Source organism: Sus scrofa, chromosome 14, assembly GCF_000003025.6.
Source record: "Sus scrofa isolate TJ Tabasco breed Duroc chromosome 14, Sscrofa11.1, whole genome shotgun sequence".
NCBI classification, from domain to species: domain Eukaryota; kingdom Metazoa; phylum Chordata; class Mammalia; order Artiodactyla; family Suidae; genus Sus; species Sus scrofa.
Window position 1 is genome coordinate 64,862,580 of NC_010456.5, and position 23,700 is coordinate 64,886,279.

Sequence of the window (23,700 nt, forward strand, 5' to 3'; positions counted from 1 at the left end):
CAGGGGGCCTCAAACCTGTAACCAAGGTCCCTTCCCCAATGTTCATTCTATCTTTCTCTCTTTCCTCCTCAAGATTCCAAGCTGAGAGCCCTCACATCACACGTTGCATCCATGCTTCAGGTCCAAAGAGAGGGAGGGTAGAAGATGAATCTGAATCTGAATCTCAATATACCCCCTCTTACCAAGAAAATGATGATTTTCCAGAAGCCTCATTTTCTGAACTTCTGCTTCTGTCCCCTTGATCAAAACTAACTCATATCCTTCCCTACCTACCCCTCCACTTGAGGCAGGAAATAGGTGGGTTCCAAGCTGAGCAACTGGAATCTGTCTCCTGTGGACAGATACATCAAGATAAACATGATGGTAGGAGCAAAGAGGAGTTGCATTCTGCTTAGATAAAAGATAATAAGACCACATATTTCTCATTCTTGAGGTCAAGGAGACCTCCCAAACTACACATGTGCAGAAAGGTTCCTCAGGGGTCTGAGAAGAGAGGGAGCCCAGACCATTGTACATCCTATCAACTTTCCAGAGACCGTCACGCTGGAATCCATCTTGACTAAAAGATGCACATGCACACAGGAGAGGGCCCCAAGTCAAGCCTGATGTGGGCTCAAGGCCAGACAAAGCAGGCTGATTGGCCAGAAGAAGCATGGAAGGACTACTCCCATACAAGTGATTTAAACCACCTCCAAATCATGCGGTGCTTTTTGTCTTGCTCTTTCTGTCTGTCCATCTATCTCTCTCTGCCTCCCCCAGCCCACCTGAGCTTTCTCCCTACCTATATTCTCTCTCTCCTCTCTTAATAACGATTTTATTTGCCTCATTACTCTTGGTCTTTTTGCCAATTTTTTTTCCTCCAAGGAACAGGACTGGGGACTTACATCAGGCCTGCTGGCCCTTGTGATCTAGTGGTTAAGGCTCAGTGCTCTCACCCCATAGCCACTCAAGAACATACTCTTTAGATGCACCAGAGCCTGGGAAGTGCAGATGAATAGACTTCTTGGGCAGGTACTGCTTCCTAAACAAGACCAGCATCCTGATAGAAGGGAAGAGGTGATTAACAATGGTTAGGTGGGTACACAGAACCCTCTGCCTCAGATATTGCAAAATATTTGAAGATTGGTAGTAAAGATATAAAAACATGGGCTAAGAGAATATGTCCCAAATTTATGAGAGTGTGGGCTTTTAGGGAGGGAGAAAGAATACCATTCAGTTAGGTATACAAAGTGGATTTTCACTTAATCCCTATTTTATTTATGTATTTACCATGAAAAATTTCTGAAGCAAATATGACAAAATATTAAATTTTGAAAGCCTGTGCTTTTGATGCCTAAATCTCATACTCTGTTCTTTTAGGTAATTTTTCTAAATTAAGGAAATATCACATAACTTTTGATAACATGCAAAATACTTGGGCTAGCAGTGTATATTCTTTTGCCTTGCAAGAAAGAGAGACATGAAACTATCTGCCCAAATAATGAGACAAGAGAGGACTAAGAAGAAAATTCCAGGCAGCAACATTCCTACTGGCCATGAAGTTGGAAGCTCCCAAACCCATATTGCATACAGCGTCCCCCAGGCCCCCAGGTGCATACTCTTGAACAATTACACTAGGATTTAAGCAGAACCGTGGGGAAAACATTTTAAGAATTCATGATTCATCTTGTTCTCACTGAAAGTCAGCATAAAAGCTTGCACGTACAATGTTTCCAAATAGCTGACTGTCCTAACATTTTCTTTCATAAGAGAGAGGTCGCACAGGATACTCATACAAGAGGTGCTTTTATGAAACGCACTTTAACCACCCCACCACCACCAAAAAAAAAAAAGTGTAATGAATTATTTTCCAAAGCTGATGGTTTCAGAGCATTCATTTTCATGAAAGTCAAAGTCACCCCCACTCAGTAATGAATTCCTTTTGGATGCAATTCAGACTTTCCAAGGTTACCAATTCAGGTTTTATAGAAAAAAAAAAAATTACATCTGTCTGACAAGAGATATCCATGAAAAGTTGAGGGATAAAAAAGTTAAGGAAGCAGAATACAGGATGAGTGACTGGGCATTTAATGAGCACTTGAAGAACTTATTATTTTCATGCCAAAGGAGAGAAGCCAATTTAGCATAGGTTTTAATTTATGCAAATGAAGAAGTCAGAGAAAGAAGAAAAAGGAAGACATGTTTTACTTTCATTTTTACCTCCTGTAGACTCATGACTCTGTGACCTTAAGTAGTTCTGTGAAAGAGGAAGAGCCAGGAAGGGAAGAGAACGAAGGCTGTGACAGGGAAAGAGAACGAAGGCTGCGACAGGGAAAGTCAAAGGTCTTCTGTCGAAATATCTCATCTTCCCTGTCACGTGTCTTTTATTATCTTGTCTTAGAAAATATGATAGGGGTTTCAGTGTAGGAAAAAGGACAAATGAGGTTTATTTTTTCCTAGCTCCATTAAATATGGAAAAGGAGACAATAAAAAGAAAACACTGGCATAATTAATCTCAGTATCACAGAAACAAAGGCAACGGTTTTCTTTGAACAAATGCGCACAGTACAAATCTCTTTTTGGGAATAACCCCATCAGATTGCTTTGATATTTCTGAGGATCAAAGATGTTGGGAGCAAACAAGTTTAGGGCCCAAAGAAATAGAGTGGTAATCTAATCCCACTCCAATTATGCGGACAGATGTTGTTCTCCTCTTGAAACTGACAGCACCTCTGACTTGAACCTAGCCAGGACTCAGACTGGGACTTGAACCCACATGCCAGGACTCGAACCCAGACTAAACCCAGATTGGGACTTGAACTTTTGGCTTTTTTTTTTTTTTTTTTTTTTTGGTTTTTAATTAGGATTACTCACCTTGTGTCTGGACTTACTGAGATTCAGGTTCTCTGTGTCTCGGTGTAGAAGAAATTCAGTAAGACACAAAGTGAGAGGCAAGAAATGGGTATTAAGATAGGACACTTGTGAGAGATACAAGTAGGCAGGCGAGGAGGCCCTGCCCTGAGGATTAGGTGGGCTACATTTTAATCCAAGTAAAGTGGGGAGTGGGAAAAGACTGCCTTCTACCGCTTTCTTAGAGTAGATGTCAGGCTTATACCATTAGCTCCTCCTTTATATCCACTAAGAGAGTATTTGACCCTATGAGGTCAAAGTGGGACTGTCATGGCATTTATTCAAATCAACAGAAAGGGTGGTAACATATGCTAAAATATGTTGAATCACCTCAGATTTCATATAATGATTATCTCCAATTTTAGAATGTCATCTTTCTCTTAAATTCATGTCCTTGGTCCTAAGGATCATTGTCTTGCTGAACTTGAATGCAGGCTTCTTTTTGTCTTTCTTTTAATGACCTAAGGCATATCTAGGGCTTTTATTTATGGTTTTATAGTTAAGGAAGCCTGCTTTGTTCTGATGGCTTTCTTGAGTGATTATTAATTTAACAGTGATCTCCCAAAATTCCCTAAGTTTCCCTCTTTATCTATGGTCCCCTACTGGGACTTCTACAGCTACCTGTGTAGCTATTCTACTCCATCCCTATCTGTCTGATATAAGTGGTTTTGGACCCACTTCCAAGGACAAGAGGACACTTTGGCTGGTTAAAGCCATGTTTGAAAAATCTCAGACCAATGGGCAAAGTGAATCTATTTAGGTTTTTAAGTTGGTTTGTGCTCACTGATGCTCACTGATGGACAGAATCATTTCATTCCTGCCTAAGGATCTGAACCTTTAGACTTGAGCCCCTGCTCAGACTCAAAGACATGACCTTTGCCATTCTTTTGGCCACCCTGTGTAGTCATTTTCTCATTTGTTTTCTTTGAAAAAAATTTCTTGGGGTTCTTGTTGTGGCTCAGCTTGTTACATTGTCTCTGTGAGAATGGGGGTTCAATCCCTGGCCTTGCTTAGTGGGTTAAAGATCCAGCGTTACCACAAGCTGTGGTATAGGTCACAGATGCAGCTCAGATCTGGCATTGCTATTGGGCGATGGAACAGGCCCCAGCTACAACTGGGATTCAACACCTGGCCTGGGAACTTCCATATGCCCTGGGTGCAGCCATAAAAAGAAAAAGAACAAAAACAAAAAACTTGCATCAGGAGTGGTTGAGAGTATTAAAACAATGTATTTGAAAGTGTTGTGTAAACCATAAAATGTTGAGCAAGGATGATTACCTCTAGGGTGTTATAGATTTTAAGTTATTAGCAGAAAACTAAACATGTATAATTTTTTGTTCTGTCGTATTTTGCTTTTGTGTACAGGCATTTCGGTCTTGAATGTGCCGTTCACTAGAATAAAACCAGGACGCGCCTTCTCTTCTTCCAGCTTTCATTTCTTGACCTTCAAAGAGGTAAAGAGATCTAACATCCCTTCAAGCTCAGAGTCTCCAAAGGTACGTGACACAAAGCACAAATAAAGAACAGAATCTGTCTTGAGTAAAATTATTGTGTGAGTGAATCTGAAAGGAAATCAACAGCATGACACTAACTGAAAGAGTGTTTTTATGGCAGTTGAAGCTAAAAAATAGAAATTAGTGTAGTCAGTGTTTGTTTTGTGCCTTCTCCAAGAAGTTAGAGAAAGGAGGCCTGTATTCTTTGGAAGATTTTGTTTGCAAAGAGGATTTTTTAAATTAAGTTTAAGAAAAGCCATAAGGCGAAGATGAATTCTCTGCTAGCTGCTCAGATAGTTCCTGAACATGATCCATTTTGAGGGACTGGAGCTTTGATGAATGTGGCTGTCACCCCAGAGGTGCCACATTCAGTATAATAAATGGATCCACACCACAATGTTTAGTCTCCTATGGAAGAACACAGAACACACTGATTGACGGGGAAGCTTATTTCGCTTGGTGCTGGTTTTACCTCTGTGCAGGTAGGTGTGTAGTTTTGAAACAGACATCACCAGGATGCTCTAGATCAGCATTGCCCAGGCTGTGAAGAGGTGCATGTGTATTGCGGAACCAGAAATGTCTGCAAGTTCTGTCAGTTCTGACTCAACAGGCTCTAAAGTAGAGGCAACAGTAGATCTAGAAGTACTAGCCTTTGCCACTCATGCTGCTGGCTCTCAAGCAAAATAAACCAGGCTGAGTGAACATTTTTGTCACCTCTGATTCAGCAGCAGTGCAGCTTAATGGGCTGCTTCCCCAGGGAGAAGGGATGGACATCTGCTCTTAAAATGACTGACATTTTCCCCACCTCACTTTTTCTCGAAAGCTTTTATGCCATAGACTACTTAAGTATCATCTGAAACTTTTGAGAAGTCCTTGCAAAGAGTTAATGAGATTGTAATCTTCTAGTATTGACCAAGTACGTCTTCCTTCTAAGATTGTTTTTTGTTGTGATGAAGATTGCTAGAATGTGATGGCTCCAAGTAGGCTTCCTTTCAGTCCAGTGAATCTGTAAAAATAAATTTTAGTGCTCCCAAAATGTGACAGACAAGCATGTGACAGACAAGCATCTTCTGCCTTGAGCATGCCTCAGAATACACGTTAGATTATTCTGAAGGTCCATGCCACCCTTTCAAGCCTTCCATGAGGCTTTTTCAGGAGCAGTGTCCTGCCACTTTGAGCATAGAAATATGGCTGAGTTCAGACAGAAGCCTCTCCAGAATAGCTGCATCCTTTGAAAGGAGGCAGCAGATTATAGCCCAAATCATTGCAGGTCTAAGGTGAGCCCTTGCAACATTGGAGGGATCCTACAGTGGGCCTCCCACAGTGATCAAGAGCCACCACCTACAAAATACTTTTTCAAAAAATAAACAACTTTCATTGCTTTTAAATAGGCCTTCTCAGATCTTCTTTCTTTTTTGCATCCACTCTCATATTTTAGAGTGCATGTTGGGAGCCAGGCTAGGGACTTTGGGTTCTACACAAAACCCAGAGAGCACCAAAATAAGCCCTTCACAGGCATGAAAGTAGGTGGTAGTGAGCAAAAGTTTATGAAGGTGATAGAACCTTTTTTTTTTTTTTTTGAAAATCCATGGATATACATTTCCTCAAAAGCAAGGGCAAAGTCTTATTCATTTGTGTATCCCTCACGTAGCTAGCAGTGGCTTCTATATGGTTGGCATTAAAAGATATTTGTTGAGGCCATTGATCATTCATAGAGCAAGACTTTATTTTATATATACACTGTGAGAATCTCCATGGAGCTTAGAAAGGTGAATAAAACAAGGTCCCAATTCCAGTTCCCACAGAGGCATCATTTGGTCCAGGCTTCAGATTCACAAAAAGCCTAAAACAGACACTCTTCATTTCTCCATATGAGGTTATTTATGTCTTCATAGAGGTAATACTGACAAAATTGACCCAGTTGGGGGTTGAAGTTGTTCATCACGCAAACTAACTCACAATTTATGTGACTCTCTTGATTTTTTTACCTTTAAAGATTTAATTAGTGTATTATCCCATATATGTAAACTCATCTATCTAGGTAGTTAACAAGTTAGCCATCAAATATCTATTATCTATCTATCTATCATTTTTCTATCTGAAATAAAAGATTGACGAAGGAATGATTATTATTAATTACTAGATATAAGTATTGCAGTAAGGTGGGATTCCATGGGACTTTTACCCTCTCACTTTTCTGTATGTTTAAAATAATTACATTGAGCACATCATTATATATGACTTGTATAATCAAAGAAAAGCAACAAAATTATATTCATTATGTAAAAAAAAGAAAGAGTGGTTCTGTTAGTAGACACTGAGGGTTAAAGAAAAAGAACTAATTTGGGAGAGAACATCTTTTGCATCCAATTGTGGACTCATTGGGCTGGACGTGGCAGAGGAGCCTCTACATCGGAAATGTAGAAGAAAAAGCTGGTGCTTTTGGGGGGAAATCTGGTGCTTGGGGAAAAGCAGGTGCTGCAGACTTAGGGGTCATGAATGGGAGTGAAACTGCAAAGGGAGAGATTAGTCCAGGTGGGCAGGATGGAACTGGCACATTTAGAAAGTGAAGGAGTACACAGAGTCATGGTAGAAGGAACCAATAATGAGAGAAGAGGAGGACCAGGAGGTAAGGGTCTCACATCACCAGGGCATGGAGGCAGACACAAAGAAACGTCATCCCTCATACCAAAGGCAAGAGTGATGAGGAGGAGGATGGCTGGGAAATCTTTGGTATTTGCTGATTAGGCGTTTTTCTACATTCAAACAGAGGAGTAGCTAGGCATTATATTCTCAAAAATAGTTAATATTAGGAGAAGCTCAAGAAATAATAACAAGTCAACAAAGCAGGGCATATGTATAAAATTGTAGTGTGACTTTAGTTTTGTAAAACATAGATACAAATAAGCATGGGAAAATTATGTACTCAACAGTAGTCTTTGAGCAATGTGCTAAAGACACAGAGATAAACAAGACAGATACCCCTGAGTTCTACATTTTCATTAGGTATGATACTTAATAAAAAACAGAGATAATTTCCACTAATGATAAAGGCTGGGGATAAAATATAGATGTGATGGAGATTCTTGAGGAAGAGGTGAGTGATAGCTTCTCTGAGGACCTTACACTGAAGTAAAGAAAGAAGGAGCCAACTCTGGGAAAATGGAAGGTGGGGGTGGGAATTATCCCAGGAAAAGGCACCAGCAAGAACAGAGTCCCCAAAGCAGAAAGAAGCTGGGTGAATTCTGGGGACAGACAGACTTCCAGTATGTCTGGAGCTGTGTGGTGATTATCATAGAGTTAAGACCTGACCTGTGCCCTCAGACAGCTCACAATCATGACATATAAGATGATAACCCCCAGGACAGAGATAAGTACGAAGTGCTGTGAATACACAGCAAAGGAAAAGAGTCAGTCCAGGAAGAAGGCAGATCTGATCTTTGAGCTAAGGCTTCTGAAGTTTGTGTGTGGGTTTCTGCCAAGACTGCTGATGGCTGAGTGAGAACTATTACTAGAAGGAGAGATCTTTGTAAGGAGCAGGGGGAGCCATCACTAAGGCCGTATAAATATATGCTGTTAGATTAGTAAAACAGGAGAAACTGCCTAGTTTAGACAGATCTGAAAGGAAAAGGGAAAAACTTCCGGGAACAACTGACCATTGTTTCTGCTATAGTTTCTTCTTCTTGACCATGAAAAGTGACCAATCCCATAGCTCTATGCTCTCATTGTCTTACCAGGTGTCCTAATCAGCACTGCTGCCTCAAAGGAAACACTAGAAATCCAGGACCAATGACTGGAGGATGTCTCTGTTCACTTTCCTGGGATCCCTTAGGTTGCGGAATAATCTTGGCTGATGGGGTTATTCTTCTTCCCCTAACCATCAGCTTTGGGTGAGGAAACAGGCCACAACAAGAGGTGGAGGGTTGAATAGACAAGGAATCAATAGTGGAATGCTGTCAATGGAGGGCAGAACTGAATAAAAAGAAATAGAGTACACAAACACACAGTAGTGTAAAGGCGAATGAGGGGAGCATCACTAGTATGTTATGGTGGCAGTGTGTGGGTGTATATGTGTGTGTGCACGTGCATGTACGTGCACGCACACAGTGGTGGGAAACAAGGTTGAAAAGTCAGATGAGGGGCACCTTGTGAAAAGTCTGATATGATTTCCTTGGGACTTTCTGCTTGATTGTGTTGAAAGTGAAGTATCATCAATGTGCTAAGTAGAAGAGACATAGGATAAGTTGTGCATTTTAGAATAGCTCTGAATGCAGTATTGGAATATTATTATGGGGGATTAAACCAAGAGGAGGAATGACAATTTGGGAAATGACTGTGGTCAGTGAGGCAAGAAATGGTGAGACACTAAATTAGGATGGTAGCAATTGAAATAGAGAGGACAAATTAAAATGGAGAAGAACTGTAGGTAGCATCACTGAAAGATTTTGATGGTCACTGAGGTAGGAAGGATAAAAAAGAGGAACCAAGGTTCAAGGATAACTTCAGTTTTAGAACATGTGCCTGAGTGGCTAATGGTGCTGCTAGCCAGTATATGGAACACAAGGAAGGGGAAATTGAATGTAGTATGATATGTATTCTATGTATGTTGAGTGTGTGATGCTTATCCAGGGGGAGTTGCAAATCCAGGCATGAAGTCTAGGAAAGAGGTTGAAGTTAGTAACAATAATTAGGTATTGGTAGGAGTTAGTTGAAACCAAGAGAGCTGATGAAATAATTGTAGCTTTTGACCCAGCTGTTAGCTGTCACTCAGGTCATATGGGAACTCTTGAATAATAGGGAAGAACATTCTTTGCCAGAAGGTAGAAACAACCCCCCAGGTCCCAGAACCACAACCATCTGAATCCTCCAGCTATGCACTTGGCAGAAGCTGAACAAACAGTATCCACAGAGAAAATATATTTTGTCTTGTAGATGCAATTTTCCTTGCCCAAAATTCTTAATTTAGATACAAAGACTGTGTGATATCTGCCATATGGTTGGTTCAGGAATTCCTGTTTTCCTCAATAATTTGATCATATTTGCATATGACCCATTTGATCACTTATGGCAACCAGTTGTAAGCTTAGTAAGTATTAGACAAAAATCTAAACAGCTGACATAAACAATAAAATTAGATGAGCTATGAATAGGGACTTGGAAGCAGAAGCACAGATTCTTTCTGAAGTTTTCTCTTTCGGGGTTCCTTCAGTTCTCTCTCTCTCTCTCTCCTGGATCAGCTTGACTCTGTAATTCAGTATGAAATTCCTCTCTGGCTTGCTTTAGCTGCATAAATGTCAGGGAGTATGAAAGGGTCAGACTGACCAAGGTAAAGTGGTTCCCAAAGAGGTGTTCATCAAGACCCAATGAGTCATTTCAATCAATTTGATTTTTCCCGGTTCTTTTAGATCTCTTCATTATTTCATTTCCCAAGATTTAACACTTCATAGGGCAAACAGAATTTGACATCTTTTAAACCTGTAATTTATCAAATGCATCTAAAGATTATCTACATTTTTGGTGTCAAGGTCTTTATTTTCTTAGATGAAAACCATTGATGTGTGTTTATTTGCAAAGTGAAATGTATATGACCACAATGATCTATAAGTTGGTGAGATTTCTTATTAATAATTGTTTTGGAAATTTCCGCATGATACAGGTCTCAGCTGCGGCAAGGATTCAATCCCTGGCCTGGGAACGTTCACAGGTGTTAGACAGAGCCAAAAAAAAATATTTTAAGTTACAAATGTAATGTGTACTTAAAACGTTCAAATCATGGAAAGTATTAAAGTAAAAAAAAAAAAAAAAAGGTGGGACTTCCCATGATCATTGGAAATTTGAGTATCCTTTCATCCATTTACTCATAACATATAAAAGCATAGATAACATTTTTAAAAAGCGTGAAGTTTACCTCATGGTTTGCTCTATGACATTTATGTAATAAAATACCAAGTGTTTATTCCTTATCACACTTATGGATCTACTTCATTCTTTTCAAAAGCTATATGGTTTTATGTAGTACAGCTGTTCCATTATTTAATGATGGCTCTATTGATGGACATGATGCTGCTACTATGGAGAACACTGCCCTGAACATATCTATGCACACACATTTATCTGTAGGATACATTCTTAGAGGTGAATTGCTGGCTCAAATGAGTTTTTAATTCTGACAGATATTGCCAAATTGTCTTCCAAAGCAGTTGTACCATTTTATATCCTCACAAGCAGTGAGTAAGAATGGCTTCTTTCTTTGATCCCCTCCAATATGGCACTCCAAACATTTTTTAAGACTTCCCATTGGGGCTCAGTGGATTAGGAACATGACATAGTATCTGTGATGATGCATGTTTGAGTGTAAGTGAAAGATGCAGCTTGGATTCAGTGTTGCTGTGGCCTGCAGCTGCAGCTCTGATTCAATTGCTAGTCTGGGAACATCCATACACTTCAGGTGTAGCCATAAAAAGAAAAAAAAAATTAAAATTTTTTGAAGCTTTGCCAACCCGCTAATTAAAAAATGGTATCTTCTGGAGTAATCTCCATTTGAAAAATGATATTTCATTGTAGTTTGATTTACATTTCCTTGACTATATCTTTTGCATTGAATTGTGTACTTAACATCTTTTGCTCATTTTTCCAAAGAGTGCTTGTGGGGTTTTTTTTGGTTAGTTTTTCTTTTTTTGTTTTGGGGGTTTTTTGTTTGTTTGTTTATAAGAGCTGTTTGCTCTTTAAGAAAACTAATACTTTGTTATATTTGCAAAAATAGTTACCCAATTTGTTGTTCAGCTTTCGAATTCACATAGTATTCTTGTGACATAAAATTTTAAATTTTACAAGCTGAAATTTATGATTTATCTACAGTTTCTAGGTCGTATCTTGCTTTGAAAACATTCAACCATTGAAATTGTGAAAGCAAAGTTCTCTATGTTTTTTTATCTTTAATGTTTAATTCTTTGATCTATCTGGAAAGGTTTGTTTGTTTGACTTAATTCTTTTTATTGCAAGGATAAAATCCACAGAATTTTTTATTCTTTACATTTGCATGCTCTTCATTATTTTATTTTATATTTTTTAAATAATGATTTTTTATTTTTTCCCTTATAGCTGGTTTACAGTGTTCTGTCAATTTTCTACTATACAGCGTGGTGACCCAGTTACACATACATATATACACTCTTTTTTCTCACATTATCATGTTCCATCATAAGTGACTAGACATAGTTCCCAGTGCTACACAGCAGGATCTCATTGCTAATCCATTCCAAAGGCAATAGTCTGCATCTATTAACCCCAAGCTCCCAGTCCCTCCCCCTTCCCCTTGGCAACCACAAGTCTATTCTCCAAGTCCAAGTTTCTGTGGAAAGGTTCATTTGTGTCATATATTAGATTCCAGATATAAGTGACGTCATATGGTATTTGTCTTTCCCTTTCTGACTTACTTCATTCAGTATGAGAGTCTCTAGTTCCACCCATGTTGCTGCAAATGGCATTATGTCATTCTTTTTTATGGCTGAGTAGTAGTCCATTGTGTATATATACCACTTCTTCCTAATCCAATCATCTGTCGATGGACATTTGGGTTGTTTCCATGTCCTGGCTATTGTGAATAGTGCTGCAAGGAACATGTGGGTGCATGTGTCTTTTTCAAGGAAAGTTTTGTCCGGCTATATGCCCAAGAGTGGGATTGCTGGGTCATATGGTAGTTCTATGTATAGTTTTCTAAGGTACCTCCATACTGTTCTCCATAGGGGTTGTACCAGCTTACATTCCCCCCAACAGTGCAGGAGGATTCCCTTTTCTCCACACTCCCTCCAGCACTTGTTCTTTGTGGACTTAGTAATGATGGCCATTCTGACTGGTGTGAGGTGGTATCTCATGGTAGTTTTGATTTGCATTCCTCTAATAGTCAGGGATGTTGAGCATTGTTTCAAGTGCTTGATGGCCATCTGTATATCTTCCTTGGAGAAATGTCTACTCAGGTCTTTTGCCCATTTTTCCAGTGGGTTGTTGGCCTTTTTACTGTTGAGTTGTATAAGTTGCTTGTATATTCTAGAGATTAAGCCCTTGTGAGTTGCATCATTTCAAAGTATTTTCTCCCATTCTGAAAGTTGTCTTTTTGTTTTCTTTTTGGTTTCCTTTGCTGCAAAAGCTTGTCAGTTTGATTAGATCCCATTAGTTTATTTTTGCTTTTATTTCTATTGCTTTGGGAGACTGGCCTGAGAAAACATTTGTAAGGTTAATGTCAGAGAATGTTTTGCCTACGTTCTCTTCCAGGAGTTTGATGTTGTCTTGCCTTATATTTAAGTTTTTCAGCCATTTTGAGTTTATTTTTGTGCATGGTGTGAGGGTGTGTTCTAGTTTCATTGATTTTCATGCAGCTGTCCAGTTTTCTGAGTAATACTTGCTGAAAAGCCTGTCTTTTTCCCATTTTATGTTCTTGCCTCCCTTGCCAAAGAGTAATTGACCATAGGTATCTGGGTTTATTTCTGGGTTCTCCATTCTGTTCCATTGGTCTGTATGTCTGTTCTGGTACCATTACCACACTGTCTTGATGACTGTGGCTTTGTAATATTGCCTGAAGTCTGGGAGAGTTATGCCTCCTGCTTGGTTTTTGTTCCTCAGAAGTACTTTGGTAATTCTGGGTCTTTTATATTTCTATATAAATTTTTGGGTTGTTTGTTCTAGTTCTGTGAAAACATCATGGATAATTGGATAGGGATTGCATTGAATCTGTAGATTGCTTTGGGTACTACAGGCATTTTTACAATATGAATTTTTTCCAACCCAGGACCGTGGAATAGCTTTCCATTTCTTTACATCGTCTTTAATTTCCTTGATTAATGTTTTATAGTTCTCAGCATATAAGTCTTTCACCTTCTTGGTCAGGTATATTCCCAGGTATTTGATTTTTGGGGGTATAATTCTAAAATGTGTTTTTGTATTCCTTTTCTAATATTTCGTTGTTAGTATGCAGAAATGTGACTGATATCTGAATGTTAATCTTATATCCTACTACTTTGCTGAACTTGTTGATCAGTTCAAATAGTTTCTGGGTTGAGTCCTTAGGGTTTTTTATATATAGTATCATGTCATCTGCATACAGTGACAGTTTTACCTCTTCTCTTCCTATTTGGATGCCTTTTATTTCTTTTGTTTGTCTGATTGCAGTGGCTAGGACTTCCAATACTGTGTTAAATAACAGTAGTGAGAGGGGGCATCCTTGACTTGTTCGAGATTTTAGTGGGAATCCTTCAGCTTTTCTCCATTGAGTATTATATTTGCTGTGGGTTTGTCATAAATGGCTTTTATTATGTTAAGTTATATTCCCTCTATACTCACTTTGGTAAGAGTTTTGATCATGAATGGATGTTGGACTTTTTCAAATGCTTTTTCTGCGTCTATTGAGATGATCATATGGTTTTTGATATTTCTTTTGTTAATGTGGTATATGATGTTGATTGATTTGCATATGTTGAACCATCCTTGTGAACCTGGGATGAATCCCACTTGGTCATGGTGTATGATCTTTTTTATATATTGGAAAGGTTTTGGACATAGGAATTGAGGTAGGGATCCAAGTTGATATTTTTCAAAACTGAAGCTATTTATAATACTCTCTCACCCCAGCCCCATGACCTCTCATATATCAAACTCTTTGTGTATTTCTGCTGAATTCTTGCCTTCTTTGTGGTCCATTTTTCTGCTTGACAGAATCAAATTTTCTTACTGCAGCTCTTTAATACATTTAAATATACTGAAAAACACTCTCTTGTTTTTCTTCCTTTTAACATTTTCCAGCTATTCTTTCATGCTTATCATAAAATCTTTGGAATCAGCTTATTAACATGTTACTGATGTCATTATGCAAATTGTATTAAATTTATATACTAATTTTTAAAAATATCAAGGCTTCTTACCACCCCCCAATAGAATATATCTATTAAATTTTCATTAATGATCCTTATGGGAGTTCCCATTGTGGCTCAGCAGAAATGAACCTGACTAATATCTATGAGGATGCAAGTTTGATCTCTGGCCCCTCTCAGTGGATTAAAGATCTGGCATTGTCATCAGCTATGGTGTAGGTCACAGATGTGGCTCAGATCTGGTGTTGCTGTGGCTGTGGTGTAGGCTGGCAGCTGTAACTCCAGCTCGACCCCCTAGCCTGGGAACTTCCATATGCCACAGCTGGGGCCCTAAAAAAAATCATTTTAATGTTTTCGTCACATGAATCTTGACATTTCTTATTAAGTTTATTCCTATATATTTTATGGTTTTAGTTCATATATAATGGAAATCTATCATTCAAATATATATTCTATGTGAAGTTTGTATATATAAAAGCTACTGATTTTTGTGTGATTTTACACAAATTTTTTGTGTAATAGTTTCTTAGGTTTTTCTATGATTTTCTTGGATACTCAAGACTCAGTCTTCTATAAGTAAATGACAAATTTGACTCCTTCCTAATTTCCATACCCTTCATTTCCCTTATATGGTACACTGACACCTTTTCCCAAAAAAGAAATTGATGTGTTCATAATACTGTTTGCCATTTAGAAATTTTAAATCTTTACATAGGAAAATCTGTCATTATTTTCTTTTAATAGGGTTTTATATCTTTCTTTGAAAGATATTTCCTACTCCGCAGATGCTAAAGACACAATCTATTTTTCTTCTAATATTTTATAGTTTTTGCCTTTACATTTAGATCTTTAATCCATCTGGAATTTATTTCTATATATTGTACAAGATAAAAATCTAACTTTATTTTTTCCAGATGGTTCTCAAATTTCCCAACATCATTTATATAAAATTGGTCAGTCTCTCCTCACTAGTTTGAAATGCCACTTTAGTCATAATCTAAATAGATCAGTTTTTTTAAAACCAGAACTTAAAACTAAATAAAATGAATTACAGTGGAGAACAAAGACAGGAAATACAGGCAAAAAATAGACATTAAGATAAAATTGTACACAAACTATTTAATGTACATAATATAATACAAATGTCATTCATAACAAAATAGTATAATTATAAATAATTCAGAGAAAATATTCTTATAAAATATCCTACTAAGAAAGATTCAGGAAATGGACACCCATAAAAATAAGACTGAAGGAGTTGATTATTCAAACAATGTTTAGAGTTACTCCGATCATGTGGAAAGTTATTTTAAGCTTAAAAGTTATCAACATCCTCCAGGTGCTTCATTTAACCCCAAATCAGATGTTTCTGAGAGTGGCAGAGAATGTCCATTAAGTAAAAAGCAAAGTCTGAAATTAGAAAAAAAAAAAAAAAGTAATTGGCTCATCTGCTCCTATAATTCTGATTGTTTGTTTTTTCTCTTTCATCTCTGAGGCTCTCAATGTATGTCAGTATATACGTCACTTTTCTGTCACTGAAAAAGTGAAGGTGGATGGTGGCCCTGTGTTGTCCTTTCCCTCTTTTAACAGGGAGTTGAGAAGAGTCCCTGAAATAATAAGAGTCAGTGTGAAACTCTGAAACTTGAGTGGAAACCTTAAGGCATATGTACTGAAAGGTGTGCCTTCCCAGGGCTTTGAGAAGTTTCTATGAAATAACAAGTCAACAATATTATGGTAGTGAATGCTGATATTTCTGAGCCACATCTTTTGGTCTTAAAAGCTGAAGTGCTGCTCTATGTTAGTGGAACTACAACAGAGCCACCAGATGAATTTGTGTCACAATCTTCATTTTAGAAGACTAGAAAGATTGTTATCAGCCAATCCAGATTTCCATTTTCTTATGTTACTGGTTTCAGCTTAAATAAAAATTAATAAAATAATCAAAGAGACAGCTCACTAATCTTGCAATGTCAAGTCATGTCCTTAGAGACTTCTCTGGTAAGTAAAGAAAACCCACAAGATGGTTGTGAGCTGTTTTGACACAGCATCACTACAACATGCACACTGTGTTTTCTCACAAGTAGAATGGTACATTTTTAGGAAAGACATTTGACTGAGCTTTAACAAAGCAATTAAATAACAACAACGACAATAATAATAACAACAGCACCAATAACCACAAATAAGCCACTTTCTTCAATAGTTGGAGAGTGGCATGTTCCGTGTCTGGGGGTGGGGAAGCGATGTAGAGATAGGGTCTATATGGAATTATTCAGATGATCTGAGTCAGTTAGGTTATTACAAATCAAATGGAAGCAAGTCCCAGAATGTCAGATTATGGGAAGTAACTTCTGCGCAAGGCACTTACAGCAACCACTTGGATATGTTCGAACAGGACAGTATTTAGCAATCTACAATAATAACATACAATTAACTGAATAGATTTTTAACTTTTCCTTGGGGGCCCAAGGCACATAACCTGGATTTATGGGGATTTTGAAAAAAAAAAAAAAAAACCTTAATTCTTAATAGATTTTTTTTGACTATAAAAACAGTCCAAGAGAGTGGGTGTACTGGAAGTGAGGATAACAAGCACTGCCCTTAGCAGATTTTCCTGGAAAACCTTGCAGAGTACGTGTCTATTTTTGCCACCACTACTTGTCAAGACAGTTTTGGGTGTACTTTGCCTTCCTGGCCCTATAAGTAAAACTAGATTCTGGACTTTCTATTTGCCAGGCTCTTGGACAGGCTCTTGGAGGAGTACTAATTAAAAAAATACTTCACTTAAGTACTAGAAACCCATTCACAGAGCCAAGCCAAGTCTCAGATTCAAAAGCATTTTAAAAATATCCTTGCAACAGCCATACTACTTTATCTATTTTTAGAGGCCCCGTATTTGTTTTGCTGGAAGAAAAAAATTAAAACATAAAAAGTATGCCCACGAGCAAATCTGCAATAATAAGCAGCACATACATGTTGTGGAAGAAAACACTCAACATAAAACAGTCAACATAAAAACAGATTCTGCCGAGGCGTCTTTATAAATAGCACTTATTATTTTGCTTTCAATCGTGAAGTGTTTTAAATAACATGCCCTTAAAAGTTGTCAAATTCTTTATATCATGTAACTTCCTGATCTTCTCTTTCATAATATTATTATGGAAAATTATAAATGTAGTCCATTAGCTTCATGTGCAATTTAACAATCATCATATTGGTAAAATCGGAAACGCAAAGAAGAAAAGAAAGAGATAGAAATGTTATTAGGCAATGAAGAAGTTATTAATTGGAAAATATAAATTTTTCTGTATACAAACAAAGTTTGCCTATGAAACTTTTTATTAAATGTTCTGAACAGATAGGTCACACAGATTTATAGATCAAATTGTCCTAACTGCCTGTTGGAAGGTCACACTCAATTTAAGGCTGATAGCTTGTCCTAACTTCCAGTTCCTCAACATAGTAACAAGGAGGAATGTTGCTTTGAACCCTAAAAGAAGAATTTTGGAGCGGTTTGCCTCATATAATTACTGCTGTAAGGCCAGGTAAATTTTCACACTGTACCTTTAAAAGCAAAAATCATTTTAAAAGGTTCTGAATTGCCTTCATCTGGAAAGTGCAGAGGTGTATAAAGGGAAAGTACAACTGCTTCAATACTGGGGGACCACAGTCTTGATGCAGAGAAGAAAAGCAAATTTCCTTATTTCCATGATGCTGTGGCATTTTCTGACCCCCGTCCCTAATCAAGGGCTGTTGGCCATGAGTAGGGCACATGCAAGCTTCCAGCATCTTCCCAAGACCAAAGGCTGGCTCCAGCAGTGGCAGTTCAGAGGAACTACTACTGCCTGCGGACACCAGCAACTATGGTAACACTTAAAGGGCCTGAGATACTTTTATTCGCTGCTTCAGTGCTTTCCTGCATCAACCCACATAATTCCACTTGGCAATATAGAAAATGGGGAAGTGGAGTTCAGAAGAATCCTGACGAATACTGCAAATCATGTTGGGAGGGGGGATCTGTGACTTTGCTAGCCTTACCAGTCTTTCCTGCCTTGAAACCAGTAGATCTGTAAATGAAATGGCTTGCTGTAGATTTTGCGGTACCCAAGCCAAAGCAATAAAGTTTCTGTAAGAGCATATGTGCCAGGACAGAATACCACATCAGCCCAGAAAAAATGATTTTCCCAGGAAGGTCTGTGCAGCAATGAAGAGGGCTCTTGATGCCGTGACAGCTGGGCAGAGAATTCACTGCTTCCAACCCACAGTGAGGTAATTTTAAAGGCACTTTTCCCTTCATTTGTTCTGCATTCATGGAATGTACATTTTTTTTTTTTTTTTTTTTTTTTTAATGTCAGAGGGACACTGCAGAAAAGATCAGAGGAGATAGTCTGACAATAGAGCCGAAGTTCAAAGCTTCTCTATTTTCAGGTAACAGCCGCGACAGTTTGTCTGCATTAAATCTCTTGAGGGCATGTCACTGTAACCCTGTCCATAGCTTTTCAAACAGTTCAAGACAAACAAATCACTTAGTCGTGGAACAACTGTAATGTCTGATACCATCACACAGAAGTGGGAACGATAGCCACTAACCAAAGTTCTTTTCATTCCGTCAGAAAAAAAAAAAAAAATTCCTCAGCTTTGGTTTAAGATCATTCTGTATGTTGTTCTTTTGAAAGTTATTATATGCTGAGGTTAAAAAGAAAGCGAGAGAGAGGACGGTTGTGAGTGTAAGAACCAGTACATCAAAACTTCTAGCTGCATGCTGCTGTCGGTGACTGACTATGATGTTGGGGGGAAGTCTTCAGAGGTTACCAACGAGGCCTGTAAAGGAATAGCCAGGCCCTCCTTAGAACCCCCTCTCCCGTCTCCAGGTGAGACCCCAGTCTCAGCTGGTTCTCCTGGGCACCTGTGCCCTCCTTTCGGGCCTGCTGGCTTACTTCTCAAGGAAGTACGGACATCCAGGGCCAACACCATCAGGCGGTAGAGCTGTAACACCACCACAAGGAAATTCTTGGCTGCAAAGAACACCAGCATCTGGTTGACCACTTTGAAGTAGGTCATCAGTAGCAGGCGCACAACCAGGAAGGGACCGTCTTGTATGAAGACGCTGATTCCGATGTTCCACAGGTCAGCGCTGTACTGGCAAAAGAACTGTCTGGGGAACCCCCTCGTTGTCATGGACAAAGGACACACGACATGCTGCACTGAAAACACAAAGGAGACCACTTAACATCACCCTCTAAGACACAGAAGAGGAAGACAGACTGGAGTGGGGACAAGCCTTCAACAGTGGGTGCTATGCTAGTTCATGATCGGGATTGATTCTGTAATTTCACTCCGGGGCAAGCAGGTGAAACCACCCTGCCATTTCACATGCTTGGTCATTTTATATTCAAAATGGACCATCTGGTAGAAGTCCAATAAAACACATAAAAGAAAGCCAGTCCTCCAGTTTCTATCCACATAAAAAATTTCAGATCACCTTCAGGTCCTCATGTGAGGCAGAGCACAATTAACTAGACTAGAAAGGATAAAGAACAGAAGAAACCACCCTGTGTGTCTTTTAAACATTTTTTTATTGGGGTATAGCTGATTTGCATGTTGTATTAGTTTCAGGTTCACAGAAAAGTGAATCAGTTATACATAGACATATATGGATTCTTTTTTCCCCTATGAGTTATTACATAACATTGATTAGACCTCTCTGTGCCATCTGGTAGGTCCCTGTTAGTTATCTATTCCATATATAGTAGTGTGTATGTGTTAATCCCATCCTCCCAGTTAATCCTGACCCCTACCCAGTTTTCCCTTTGGTAACATAAGTTTAATTTTGAAGTCTGTGAATTTATTTCTGTTTTATAAATAAGTTCTTTTGTATCATTTTTATTAGATTCCACATATAAGTGATCTCATCTAGTAATTGTCTTTCTCTGTATGATTTACTCCACTTAATATGATAATATCTAGGTCTACCCATATTGCTGCAAATGGCATTATTTTGTCCTTTATGGTCAAGTAATAGTACATTGTATGCATGTACTGCATCCTCTTTATCCATTCCTCAGAGGGAATGCCCATCACCTTGTCTGTCTTTGAAGTCTGCAGCTAGGGAGGCAGCACGACACGGTGCTCTTGGCCTCAAGTCAGGAGCCTGGCTGCCTCTCTTGGTGTCTTCATTTTTTAATAGCAAGATACTGGCCAAAGTACTTAACCTGCCTGAGCCTCAGTTTCCTCCCTTGAAAACAGGAGAACAACAATATCTATGAGGTGAGAGCCCCTCACTCACTGACTCTTTGTGTTTCCATAAGACCATCACCCCCAGTGGCTGTCTCCTTTCTTGCTGTCTTCCCCTTATGGTAATGTGTGGCTTACCTGGCTGCTAAATTTGGGGGATGAAGCAGAGTGTATGTGGCCCAGATCCTCTGCATCCTCTCATTAGGATCTACCTATTTACTAAGTGACTCACGAGGCCTTCTATATAAAGTATGTTGTGAAAATTAAGTGCTTATGTTCAAACTCAAACTTAAGTCTTGTCAAACATATTTCTCTAATGGTGGTGCAAAAAAAGGCCCAAATAAATGCCACTGTTATTTTATTTTGTCTAATTCTTTATGGTTTTGTTTCACAGTTTACAAGAAAGACTGGATATAATTATTGATTTTCCAGTTGAACAAAAGGAGGTCCAATCAACAAGTGAACCTTTTTGTTTTAATTTCTAAAATGTAAATTTAATTCAAGGTCAAGGGCAGAAAAAAATCCTTTTATAATAGTGAAGTCTTCCATTTGGAGTTTTCAAACAAAGAATGCCTTCATCTATTGGAGCCTGCAAGTATTATGAAGCTGCTTTGAGATGGGTGCACATAATGTACTGTTTGTTGGAAAATACAATAGCGATTTAGTGAGAAGTAACATTTGGTCTTTGTTTTCCAAACAGCTGCATGACATTATCACCCCTGAAAGTTTACAATTTTTTTTTTCTTAAAAATTGTCTAAGCAAGGCTATAAACCAGAAGATATGGGAGGGTGAGCACCCGCAGAGCCAATGACAAGAGAAAAATCAACATAAGATCAATAATAGCCTTTCCCAAGAAGTTAGGGTCAGGAAATGACTCTCCAGAGGACCTCCTAAAAGTATTATTTGACATCTAAAGTGATAGTGCCTGATATCCTGTCAGAAGACACCAGCTAATCAATGCCTATAGAGTACCTTCTAGGACACATTACTACAAAATCAGTGTGAGTAAGTGAGGAGTGTGTGTGTGTGTGTGTGTGTGTGTGTGTGTGTGTGTGTGTGTGATTGGCATGAACTTGTTGGCAATTACTAACTAGCAATTAGGTTTAAAGTAGTCCTCAAAAGTCACAGCCACTCTTTCCACCTATTCTGTTGACAATTTTGTTTTGGAAAGTGGATGCTAAAGTCTAAAGTAGTCCCTGAAACCTCTGGGCCTATCAAAGTGAACCCCAAAAAAGATGCATAAAAAAATTAAATGTCCCTGAACCAACTAATTCCAACCCCAAGGCTACCAAGTAGGGTAACACAAAAATGAAGTCAGATGTAAGGAAAATGTAACTACTAAATTAGAGTCAAGAAATAACTTCCAGAGGACCTTCTAACAGTATTATTTGACATCTAAAGTGATAGTGCCTGATATCCTGTCAGAGGACACCAGTTGATCAATGGCTATGGAGTACCTTCTAGGATACATTACAATAAAATCTGTGTGTGTGTGTGTGTGTGTGTGTGTGTGTGTGTGTGTGAGTGAGTGTTACAAACTTGTTGGCAATTATTAACTAGTAATTAGGCTTAGGGTATTCCTAAAAAGTCACAGCCACTCTTTCCATCTATTCTGTTAATATTTTTCTTTCAGAAAGATGCTAAGGTCTAAAGTGGTCTCTGAACCTCTGGGCCTATCAAAGTGAACCAAAATAAGATGCAGAAAAAAAATTAAATATCCTTGTACCAGGATTAATTCCAACTCTGAGGCCACCAAGTAGGGTAACATAAAAATGGAGTCAGAATTAAGAAAAATGTAACTACTAAATCCTAGCAGTTCTTCAGAGTAGGATGGCTTCCAGGAGAATTTCCAAATCAAAATCCAGGGCTCCTCCAAGTTGTGGGTTAACTCCAGGGGCAATGCAGGCCAGTGGAACCTTCTGGGATAGGAAAACCATTCTATATTTATGCCATCTGATATAATAGCCATATGCGGCCATTGAGCTGACTGGTGTGACTGAGGAACTGAACTTTTCATTTTACTTAACTTTACTTAATTTTAATTTTAACAGCCACATGTGGGTACTGTACTGGGTAATGCAGCTCTAGACCATTGCTGGTATGGAATGCCTGGGAACTGTTTACTTTTTTCAGGCATGGGGGTTTCTTCCTTTATTAAAATAAGCTCAAGGGAATGGTAAGGACCACTCTGAAGAAAACCTAATTTTCCATGTGACCCTGAAACTGCTCTTATTCCCTTTGAAGTTCTAATAAAAGGGTCTCATGAAGGGATGAAAATGACCCCTTAAAATAATCATATTAAGAGATAGCATTTATATGCCAGCAACTGTGCTAATAAGCACATGACAGACTATGTCTTACTTTGTCGTCACAAGAACCCTCCACAATAATTATCATACCCATTTCATGGGTGGAAAAACTGAGGCACAGGTGTGTTAACTACTTGGCAGAAGGTTTTTCAGATCGCAAGTGATGGACCCACTGAATGAAAGGTCTTACAGCTGTGTTCTTATCCTCTCAACTCTCTTGGGCTTACCCTGTGGATCTACTCATGGCTTTCCTAAGTTTCAATATACTTTTCCTCTAAACTAAGCTTGAACTAACATGGAGATATCAAAGTGATAAAAAAGGATAATTCTCTCCTCCTTAGCATCATTCCAGCTATAATTTTGTTCCTTTGAGCAAACATCAGACACTTACCTGCCAGGTCCAGGGGAAACTGCAGCATGCTCCAGGTCCATATAATAAGGATGGCGTAGACCAGGGCAGGGCTCTTCCTTAAATGCAGACAAAACTTTAAATCAGTGATAAAAACATAAGATCACATGCAGAAAAGAGAAATCCTCTTTTTTCCCCCTCATATTTGACTATCATAATAAACCTCTTGAGAGTTGTCAAAATATCTTGATGATATAAGACATCCATGAAAAATCCATGCCCAATTATAATGAAATAATCGAAAATAAGTTTTAAAAAATCTGAGACCTAAAACTCAACTTGCACATGTGCCAACATCTGTGTGAATTATGGCAAAGACACTTGGTTCCACATTGCTATATTTAGTATTACAAAATTATGGAGACATTATGGGAGGGAAATACTAGGACAAAAGTTAGACATTAACCTGGAAATTCAGAGGGCTGGTTTCAAGAATTTTCAAGGGGAAAATGTGAAAATTTTTCCAAAATCCCAAGACTCTAACTTAAGAATACATCTCAAA

At 38.5% G+C, this 23,700-nt stretch overlaps 1 protein-coding gene and 1 long non-coding RNA gene across 2 annotated transcripts in view; one reads left to right on the forward strand and one right to left on the reverse strand.

The window, feature by feature from the left end:
• Positions 1-23,700, forward strand: part of LOC106506013 — a 448,664-nt gene that overhangs the window by 350,819 nt on the left and 74,145 nt on the right. Inside the window, exon 4 of the long non-coding RNA XR_002338945.1 lies at positions 4,255-4,385. This is a non-coding gene — a long non-coding RNA (uncharacterized LOC106506013). The remainder of the gene's footprint in view (positions 1-4,254; positions 4,386-23,700) is intronic.
• Positions 18,637-23,700, reverse strand: part of TMEM26 (transmembrane protein 26) — a 44,234-nt gene continuing 39,170 nt past the window's right edge. Inside the window, 2 exon segments of the mRNA NM_001244582.1 lie at positions 18,637-19,449; positions 23,181-23,257. Coding sequence (NP_001231511.1) covers positions 19,025-19,449; positions 23,181-23,257 — 502 coding nt within the window. The 3' untranslated portion in view covers positions 18,637-19,024.